Source organism: Oncorhynchus tshawytscha, linkage group LG25, assembly GCF_018296145.1.
Source record: "Oncorhynchus tshawytscha isolate Ot180627B linkage group LG25, Otsh_v2.0, whole genome shotgun sequence".
Taxonomy (NCBI): Eukaryota; Metazoa; Chordata; class Actinopteri; order Salmoniformes; family Salmonidae; genus Oncorhynchus; species Oncorhynchus tshawytscha.
The window spans coordinates 34,725,841-34,736,159 of NC_056453.1; the positions used below are offsets into that span (position 1 = coordinate 34,725,841).

The 10,319-nt window shown below is 39.7% G+C and overlaps 1 protein-coding gene across 6 annotated transcripts; it reads right to left on the reverse strand.

Annotated features, from left to right (window-relative positions):
• Positions 1 to 2,995: 2,995 nt before the first annotated feature.
• On the reverse strand, positions 2,996 to 9,582 carry LOC112224646 (microcephalin). 6 transcript variants are annotated; one of them, XM_024388330.2, is made up of 10 exons: positions 9,297 to 9,582; positions 8,611 to 8,664; positions 7,930 to 7,997; positions 7,720 to 7,806; positions 6,679 to 6,797; positions 5,431 to 5,515; positions 5,075 to 5,174; positions 4,837 to 4,968; positions 4,626 to 4,712; positions 2,996 to 4,532 (listed from the first exon to the last, which is right to left on the reverse strand). In XM_024388330.2, the coding sequence occupies exons 4-10, from the start codon at positions 7,804 to 7,806 to the stop codon at positions 3,370 to 3,372; spliced, it is 1,773 nt and encodes a 590-aa protein (XP_024244098.1). In that variant the 5' UTR covers positions 7,930 to 7,997; positions 8,611 to 8,664; positions 9,297 to 9,582; the 3' UTR covers positions 2,996 to 3,369. The 6 variants fall into 6 exon arrangements, with proteins under 6 accessions (XP_024244098.1, XP_042162202.1, XP_024244096.1 ...); XM_042306268.1 differs by having other exon boundaries at positions 4,837 to 4,965; positions 5,434 to 5,515; positions 7,715 to 7,806; XM_024388328.2 differs by having other exon boundaries at positions 5,434 to 5,515; positions 7,715 to 7,806.
• Between the last annotated feature and the right edge of the window lie 737 nt (positions 9,583 to 10,319).

A 10,319-nucleotide genomic window follows, 5' to 3' on the forward strand; every position in this document is an offset into this window, starting at 1 on the left:
AAATAATTTAAAAAAGGTTTCAGCTTTCTTTAGTAAAGCATGGCATGGTTTGGTCATCCTTCATCGCAAAGGATTGTCCTTAGCGCAATGCTGAAATAAGTTCCTCACTGAACTTTAAGATGGACATCAACCATCATCACTATGATGGAAGCTGATTATATGGGATGGAAATAAATGCTGCTGTTGATATTACCAAAGAAAGGTGTTCATCAGGGAGGCAACAATGTTTTCAGTAGCAATGCAAGAGACTGGCTGCCCATTGCTGACACTGATCTGGGAATGTTTTTCTGACATCAAACAAGCCAGCTAGGAGGATTTTCTGTTAGAGGGTAAAAAGCCTAGAGCTATTATTCATTTTTCACTCCTTTGCCAAGAAACAAACGAGGAATTTCAACAACTACGTTTTTTGGAGGTTCCTCAAAGGGGATTTTTGGCTTCACTTATGCAATGTTCTGGCAGCAGTGCAAGAGGGCAGGCGTTGAACAAAGAGTCTGCACTAAATAAACCTAAGACAAAGAGTTGGTGTGAACTGTTGCACCAGGCTCCATTTCAATGCGCCTCTCACAAATGAAGGAAATTATTTTGGGCATGACGAGGTCCCGTTGATGGCTGGTCTATGAAAACCGAAATGACTCAGGCTCTATCCATACAGTCAACTTCCATTGGCCCTCGTTCTAATCTATCTGGGGTCAGGGGGGCTGGAATGGCCAATTTTAACTGAAAAGCACACAAGGGTACAAAGATCTGATTACCGATTGAACATGTGCAACAGCCGTGCATAGAAAACATCAACAATCACAGTTAGGCTGCATGAAGCGAATAAAGTGGTTACGGCATCATGTTTCCTGAAGTTCTTTAAGAGCACATGCACAATGGCATCTTATAAAGCCAAGTACTCAAGATAAAAATCAACTTCTACATTAGGGGGTCATACAAATAAATGCTCAATGATACACATACAGGACAACTCCCCTTACTGCTAAGGGTACAAAAATCACATCAGATGTCATGCTTCATCAAAACATTTCATTAAACATATATTTTGCCTCAGTAAACTACTCTACAAAATCATAGATTATCTAAGTTTGATAATGCTGATAGTGTCAGAAGAACAAAGAGGATAAGTGGTTTATTTCATGACTTCATTCCACTCTTGGTGAATGGTAAGACTACCTTTGTCAAGATGCGGAGGGGATTGAAGCCAAATCCAAACAGTTCACTCCATAATATCTTATGAGTGCTCCCAGGACTTTTGAACAAGGCCCTCTTTTGGAGATTTTTGCATTTTTTAAACACCTGTAGCTGCCAGTTCCAGCAACATAGCACAAAAAAAATGGCCTTATATGATATAAAAAAAGGAAAAACGTATTTTTTTATTTAAAAAACAACATATTCCACAAAGTGGCACAGCACCTCATACAAGCACTGTTTTCATCATTACATGAGCTAGTTCATCTACATTTTAGTTTACATTTAATAGAGTGATTTGAATAATGTGTCATGTAACTTCCACCCCAAAATCTGATGGCGGAAATAAAAAATCTGGGTACGTATCAGGAGAACTAGCCCCTTTATTTACAACTGTGGAAGAGATTTCAACCTTCACAGAAGAGCCCGCGTAATAGGAGCGAGGGTTCTCCCCAATGAATTCTGCAACACAGTTCACATGGGAATTCAAACAAGATCTCTCCATAGTGTTAAGCGCTGAAGTTTTGTTCAGGTTGAGTGAACACAGAAGAGTGTCAGGTACATTTTCACAGGAGAGGATGTTATCCTACTAACATGTAGGTATCACACAGAGAGCCCCTGTGGCAGCAGCTTCAAAGACCATCATGACTCCTCATTCACCCACTGCAGTTTCTGAGCAGCTGTGTTCAAAAGGAATGGAACACAAAAGGCAAACAATATGCCACTGTTCCTCCACAGGTTGGCTTTACCAAGAGATCATAGAGAACAAGTAGACCAACTCTAGGTGTCGGGCCTAAGTCGTATTCAAGTCACAAACTGTCAGGTTAAGTAAATATCTAAGAAAATCAAAACCATGACAGTTTAAAATGATTGGCTATAAAAAATTAAAAAAGAGTCATACACGATATAGAAGCTTCAGGTAATTTATTGGGTAAACCAATGCTGGGCTATAACAATTACAGCCAACACCACCACAGAAGCAACTTAGATGATCAATTTGGTTACCTTTGTATTTTTGTTCATGCTCTTGCCCAACACATTGACTTGTCTTTTCAGTTTGCTTACATTTAAATGGTCAAAAATTGTCCGTGTCACCAGCTGCTGCAGCATAGGCAGTTCCTCTGCATACAACTGCTGAATGCTTATTCGCTTGTTTTTGTGTGATGTATCAGGCGAACACAAATGGTCTGTAAGGTTCTTCTAGAAAGAAAGGTTAACATTTGTTTTTTAGAAAATGTATCACCCCATCAGTATTAAACACATTAATTTAATATTGTTTTTCCATCATTTCAGGGGAATCCTCAATAGGCTATATTAAAACTTCAATTCACAAAATGATAAACTTACATGGGCCATACAATGTTTTTCAGCCTTTGCATCACTGAAATACTGATCAAGGTAGTATGATATGGTTAATTAATGCCATTCTGCTGCTGTAATAAAATGGTATCACATTTGGGACACTGGCAGAGAAAAGATGGCAAACATTCATGTGGATAATGAAACTCAACCACTGTGCCAAATCTACAGCATACTATTATTACTACCTGAGAGGCAAAAGTGTTTGATGTTGATCAGTTACATTTAAGTATAGCAAACATTGAGAATACCTTCCTAATATTGTGTTGCACCCCCTCCCCCGTTTGCCCTCAGAACAGCCTCAATTCATTGGGGCATGGACTCAAATAGGTGTCGAAAGCATTCCAGAGATGCTGGCCCATGTTGACTCCAATGCTTCCCACAGTTGTGTCAAGTTGGCTGTATGTCCTTTGGGTGGTGGACCATTATTGATATAAAACCCAGCAGTGTTGCAGTTTTTGGCACAAACCGGTATACCTACTATCATACCCTGTTCAAAGGCACTTAAATATTTTGCCTTGCCAATTCACCCGCTGAATGGCACACATACACAATCCATGTCTCAATTGTCTCTGTTTGAAAAAAGGATTTAAACCTAATCTCCTCCCCTTCATCTAAACTGATTGAAGTGGATTTAACAGGTGACATAGCTTTCACCTGGATTCACCTCGTCAGTCTGTCATGCAAAGAGCAGGTGTTCTTACTGTTTTGCATTCTCCATGTATATTGATTAGTAAAACATGCTAATGTCTTGAATACCATTGCATTGATTATATTGATGACATGGTAACATCCCAACACTTAGTATATTTGGTTTAGAATTCACATACTTTTGAAATGTCGGCTACTTTTTACTTGTTTGTCCTTGTGTCGAGTTAAGAGAATCAAACTTTTTTGCTTATCTAGTGCTTTGTTTGCTGCTGCCAAACTTGGTTTTGAAAGGTGTGTGGGATCTGTTGAAGCGCTCTGCTGGTCAGGGGCACTAGTCAGTTCATCAGTGAAGTCTTTAGACACTCTAGAGAATGGCAATGCGCTATGCCTACTTCTTCTAGTCAGAGTTTGTTTTGTATCATTGTCCTCGGAGGTTGGACATCCCTTTGTATCCTGGTGTGGATGCGCATGTTGATCCAACATGCTGTTTACACTGCTGGTTTCTCTTACACTGGGCACCCCACGTGTTCTCTTTTTGGCACTGGCCGACTCAGACCCTGTGGTTTCACTCTTGCCCCTCTTCCTCTTCCCAGGGCTAGGCTGAGGCTCCAGTTCAAAGGGGATCTGAACCTTGGACTCTAAGGGCAAGCTGGGTAAAAGGCAGCTTCGTTGTCTCCTAGGGTTGTTAGCTGGAGAGAAGAAGTCCACAAATACCCCATCATCATCGTCTGCACAGGAGGAGGCACGGAAGCCATTTGAGACAGTGCAAGATCTTTCTAAAGCAGGAAGCGAGGATTTTCTACATTGGCTTACTTTTGATTTCGGTGTGGTAATCTTTAGGGACGTTCGATGAGGCACACTGGGTTTTTCGGGTAAAGATTTTGAAGAACGGTGACTAGAAATCTCCAGATTAGTAGTTGGCTTACTTTCCGGAAGGGACTGTGGTGTTCTGCTTTTCCTGACAGGTGGTGTGACTTTTGCCATATTACTTCTGCTGGATACAAAACTGTTAAACGTAAACACTGATTGCACACTCTTGCTACCCTCCGGGCAGTCATCCAGACAGGGACTCTCTAAGGAGATGTGCTTTTTGATGGCATTACATTTAATTGAGGTCCTCTTAGGATTTGCGTCTTGTTTGCTCTCTTTAGCCGGTGAAATGGGCAAAGGACTTTGAACCAATGCATTTTGTCTGGGCAAATCACTGCACGCTGACATCCAAGGTTTCTGAAAGTCTTTCTTGTGCTGTGGTTCACAGGTGGCTTCATGTTGCTCCTCTCCATCAGTTTTATTTGAGCAAGAATATGCATTAAAATCCTGATCAAATTCTTCTTCTGCAGGAGAAATATATGCCATTATGAGAAGAAAATATACTGATAAACTTCTAGCATGGTAAAATTGACAGTCAACGCATTTTATGTACTTACCCAGGTTTTTCAAGAAAGAGTGGGATGGTGTATTCCCAAGAGAAGGCTTAAACTCAGGTGATAACCTAGATTGTCCCACCTGTGAAGCTGAGAAAAAGCATTAACTAGACAGCTAATATTTCTCAACTCAATCATTTAACACCCCAGCCCATGTTTTGCAGATGCTACACATACTATACACATAAAACCATTAGCCAGTCACAAAACATACCTGCAGGGGACAGATTTTCCCTAGCTTCCCTCATCTCCTTCAGCCTCTGTGCCATGGAGTCACACCGTTTCATAGAGGGACTGTAAACTATTCCTTTCTCTTCGTCGATAATGTAAGGGGACACATCTGCTACTACACAGAAATATATTTACATATTAAACCACACAAAAAAGCATATTTATTTATATTAAAAAATATATTCTGAATATAATGTATGACATGAGGAGAGATTCCTTACTAAAAGGTGATTTTGGTACTAGGTCTTGGATCATCTTGTCCAGTTTTTTCTTCATGCGCCTGTCATTCTCAGGGGTGTCTCTTGGCTGCATACAACGATGCTGTATAAAAATAACAAGATAACTCATTTGGATAAGAACACTTCAATAGACCCTTTCAATAAAAATAATCCCCAATGCCTAATAATTTAAAGAAATTAGGTAAATATGCAGCAATGGATGAATTGCAGAAAGCTAAGTAGTTAATGACAGTGATTAACTATTGCCCACTGGTATATAATGTCTTCTTGATAGTGAAACCCAAGAAAAGTTATGCACTGTGAATCCTTAAACCTAACTGAGAATTAGATTTGCCTACCACCTTTTTCTTGAGTGCTGAATTGACGTCATCATTTAATGCCGGATACAACTCCTCATCAACATGTACACCATCATCTTTACATCTGCATTAATAAAACAAACAATATGAGTGACAGGGTAACAGGGGCAGAAGGTAGCCTACGGTTAAGAGCGTTGGGCCCTGAGCTGACTGGCACTTAACACACATTTTTGTTTTCACTGTTGCTACTCACTGTTGTTATTTGTCTATAGTCACTGTACCCCTACCTACATGTACAAATTACCTCGACTAACCTGTACACCCGCACATTGACTCGGTACCACCTGTATATAGCCTCAATATTGTTATTTTATTGAGTGACTTTAAATCTCTTTATATTTGGTGAAAAAAATCTTAAAAGTGCATTGTTTAAGGGCTTGTAAGTAAGCATTTCCTGGTAAGGTCTACACCTGCTGTATTCTGCACGTGAAAAAGCAAATTTGATTTGCTAATGTAAGTCGCTCTGGATAAGCATGTGTGCTAAATTACTAAAATATAAATACAACATGTAAAGCGTTGGTCCCATGTTTCATGAGCTTAAAATATCTCTGAAATGTTCCATACGCACAAAAAGCTTATTTAGCTAAAATGTTATGCACAAATTTGTTCCTGTGGGAATATCTGAGACCAAACACCCAGACAGCTGATGAATATTTATGTCATCAATAAAGTCTGTGTGTGGAAAAACTGATTGGCTGGTCCTGACTACCAAGTGGGTGGGCCCCTGCCCTCCCAGGCCCAGCCAAGGTTGGGCCTCTGCACAGTCATGTGAAATCCATAGATTAGGGCCTAATTAGTTGATTTCAATTGATTGATTTCATTATATGAACTGTAATTCAGTAAAATCATTGAAATGGTCACGTTAATATTTTGTTCAGTATAAATAACAGAGCTTACAGCTATTTTATTTGTCAGTCAGTGACACCTTGTGGTTGATGAAAGAATTGCAAAAACAACAAAATGGTTACCGACTTGTCATCGCGCAGACCAATAGATATTGACGACTCATCGTTGTCATTGCTATGATGTTGCACTTCAAGGCCGAAAAGCATTTACACTGTAGTCCTGTGTAGCTCCGTTGGTAAAGCATGGCACTTGCAACACCAGGGTAGTGGGTTCAATTCCCACTGGGGACCAGTATATAAATGTATGCACTCACTACTGCGAGTCGCTCTGAATAAGAGCATCTGCTAAATTATGAAAATGGAAATGAAGCTTGAGGCTTACCTGGCCACCCAGAGGACAGACACAAGTCTCACACCAGTCTTCTTGGCTTTATTCCAGGTTGCTTGATGGCCATTTTTAAAGACTATATGTGTGACTTGTTTATTGAAGGTTTTAGATACCTGGAATGACACAGGTAAATATCACAATGTGAAATGTGTACATAGTAATAACCTTTCAAACCGCTTAAAGGAAAATACCACTCAAAAACCACATTGGTGTGTTTTGATACAGTCCCCAAAATTGTTTACATGTCAGCAGTCACATTTTCAAGATATAAAACTTAATAAAATAAAAAGCTGTCACAGTATGATGCGTTTTGCATAATACCAAAAGATAGTGGATTTGAGTGGATTTTTTTCCTTTAATAATGGTAGTTTCAAGAACCCCACAGAATGTCATTAAAAACAAACATCTGTGTAGTTAGCCTATTGCTCTCGAAAACCCTTCTCCGTACATAGGGTTTTCAGCAGTTACATTCACCCACGGTTGGCTCCATGTGAACTAGAATTCCAACACCGTTTTAACGTTTAGACACATCAATAATCACTTTCAAACTGTTTTCCCCCTTAAACATTTGCTCCTTATCTTTCATAAGAGCGAGAATGAATCTTCCAAATAAAAAAGATACACTTACTGTAGCAGTTTGGCACAGATCCACAAGCTGTGTGTCCCCTCCAGTTGACAAACTTCCTCTCTAGTTACGCTTACATACAGGTGTTAGGAGCATGCTAGATAGCTAATTAGCACAGCTGGCCACCTATGTCTAAACATGAGCTGTAACATGGAAATATGGCCATGTGGGAACACTAACCCTATAAGATGTAATTTAACCTTCCCCCCCCCCTCCTCGCCAATATGAAAGATACGTTCCTTGTGTTTCCAAAAACGTACCGCAAGCGATGCGTTTTAACATTCAGAAAAAGAGTCTGGGATCTTAACAGAACTCCCCCAACCAGAATACACTATAGTTAATAGGCACTAATGTAGTTAGCATCTATGAAAGGGTTAGTTATCCATGTACAAAAGGGTAACTCACCACACCTCCCATATCCTGCAGCTGCTGGATGAACGGTTTCGAGTAATTCTCTGTTTTACTTGATGACCACACGTCAACGTAGGCAACAACATCTAGAGAAATGATCAAACACCACCCCCCCATCCTTTATTCAAAGACAAATGAGGAAAATACAAGAAAAAGCTGTAGCTAGTTAGGCAAGCTATCCAAAACATGATGTTAGTTTACACATTTACCTTTCAGAATAGAAGCAGATTTAGGTGTACTGTTTGTGGTCATTTGAGTCTCTTACTGAAGGATTTCCCTACAAAATTGGAGAAAGAAGTAACGAAGTTCAATTTGAGGAAGGAAAGTGCAGGCAGTGTGCTAGTGCAATGGGGAAGCATGTTTGATGACATGTTACAAAAAGTTAAATCCATTTGTATTTGTCACATGCGCCAAATACAACGGGTGTAGAATTTACAGTGAAATGTTTGCTTACGAGCCCTTCTCAATAATGCAAAGTTTAAAAATAAAATAGTAACACAAGTGGAATAAAATAAAATAACAATGGAGCACCAGTACCATATCAAAATGCAGAAGTAAGAGGTAGATATTTACATGATGGCAGGGTAAAGTGACTAGGCAGCAGGATTGAAAATAATAAGAGTAAAATAAAGAACAGAGCACCAGCAGCAAATGATGCGTAAAAGTGTGTGTGCGCATGAATGTGTTTGTGTTGTATCGGTCTGCATGTGTATATGAAGTGTAAGTGAATGTGTGGGGTTGTGTGGTAGTGTATGTGCAGATAGTTTGGGTACCATTAATAAGCTGCAATGTGTAGCTTTTTGGGGGACATGACCAAATTCACATCGAGGTGGTATAGATAAGTCTAAGAAGCAGTAGATCTGTTCTATGTGCATTATTTATATGCTTACCGTAAGTTATTTTTTCGCCTTTTACTTTCGGTTTTGTACACCAACTTAAGACAGCTGAAAATAAAATATTTTTGGTTATGTAAAATATATTGCACAGCTGTTTAGATGGCACATTGTCTACACTATATAACCAGTTGCTTGTTTTGTCACAAACTAAAAATAGGCGAACAAGTAACGTAGAATTCTAGCAACCAGGAAATGGCGGAGAGATTTCTGCATAGCGCATCTTTAACTGACTATTTATGTCTGGCTTGGGGGGGTAGAAGCTGTCTCGGGGCCTGTTGGTCCGAGAGCCGATGCTCCGGTACCGTTTACCGGACGGTAACTACACCCACTTGCAAACTCGTAACTATCTAGTTTAGCTAGGTAGCTAACTAGAACTACGAACGTGTATGTATACTACTACAAGCAAATTCACAAAACATTGGGTCCGAAGACATCTAGCAAAGTAGCTAACTTGTGAATGCGGATCGTAAACGCTTTAATTTCCCTGCAAACTGTGACCATGACTACTTGCCATTGAGTAAGGAGTGCTAACTTTAGCTAGCTAGAACATTTCGTCTGAATTAAGACCATTTCAAACAGTAGGTACTGTCATTTTGCTACTAATTGTATAAAGTGCGTAATCTGTTAACTGTGTGGCTAAAAAAATAACGTTATATATATACACATTTTTCGCTACTTACAGTCGGGCGCTGGACAAATCCTTTAAAAATCTTAACTTTCCGCGCGTGTATTTTTTTAGGACAAGGCTTGCTGGGAAGTAGATGTGTTATCTGTCATTGGTTGGTGAAAGTGTTGCCATGTTTGTAGTTTTCCTGGTAATTTGCCTAATTTGAAAACGACCTCGCGGATGAAAATGACACACAGACAGGATGCCGCGCGGTGAAACACCGCTTCACATTCATTTCAATGGAAGGACAGCTTGAGGAGCGGATAGGGCGGTGCGAAGGTGGTATAGGACGCGGTGAAAAATAGAAATTTATAATAGAAATTTATGCAAATCACCAGTGGCGACGGCTGGGTGATGACCAATCATATCGAGTGGTTCCTATGACGAATATGACGCTATGCCACCGGAAGCTGGAGACTTTCTTCAGCAAAGATAGGATGGATGGAAGCACATGTAAGTGATTATAACGTCATAACGAATCACGCAAGAAATGTACAGTTGACAGGAACATTATGTTACTTAATGTAGAGACAAACGATTATGCATATATATTTCTTTATCATAAAGTTAATTTACGAAAATCGCGATGTTGCAAGCTAGCTGACTAGCTAACATTAGCCAGCTAGCTGGCTAGCTTTGTGGGTGTTGTGACATGAGTATGAAATTGTAATTCTGGTTGTTTAATGTTTTAGGGACTCCTGAAACAACCAGCAAACTAGGCTGCATTTACTGCAAATTGAATGTACAATTATGTAAGCTTGTCTTGCTGATATTTGCCATGCAATGCAGATAGCTAGCTACGTTGTTTAACCTATGTTCTTTCTTATTGTGCAGTGGAGAATAAAATACCCGTGTGCCTATGGATGTGTAGCTAGCTATGTAGCCGATCTGTGTATGGACCCAAACGTTTGGTATACATATTAGTTCAGGACCTATCTTTGAACCTCAGTAATCATAGCCAGTTGTATCAACTTCAAAACAGTCTGAATGACATTAATGAAGCCTGCGGATTGAGTAGAATATAATATAACTTTTG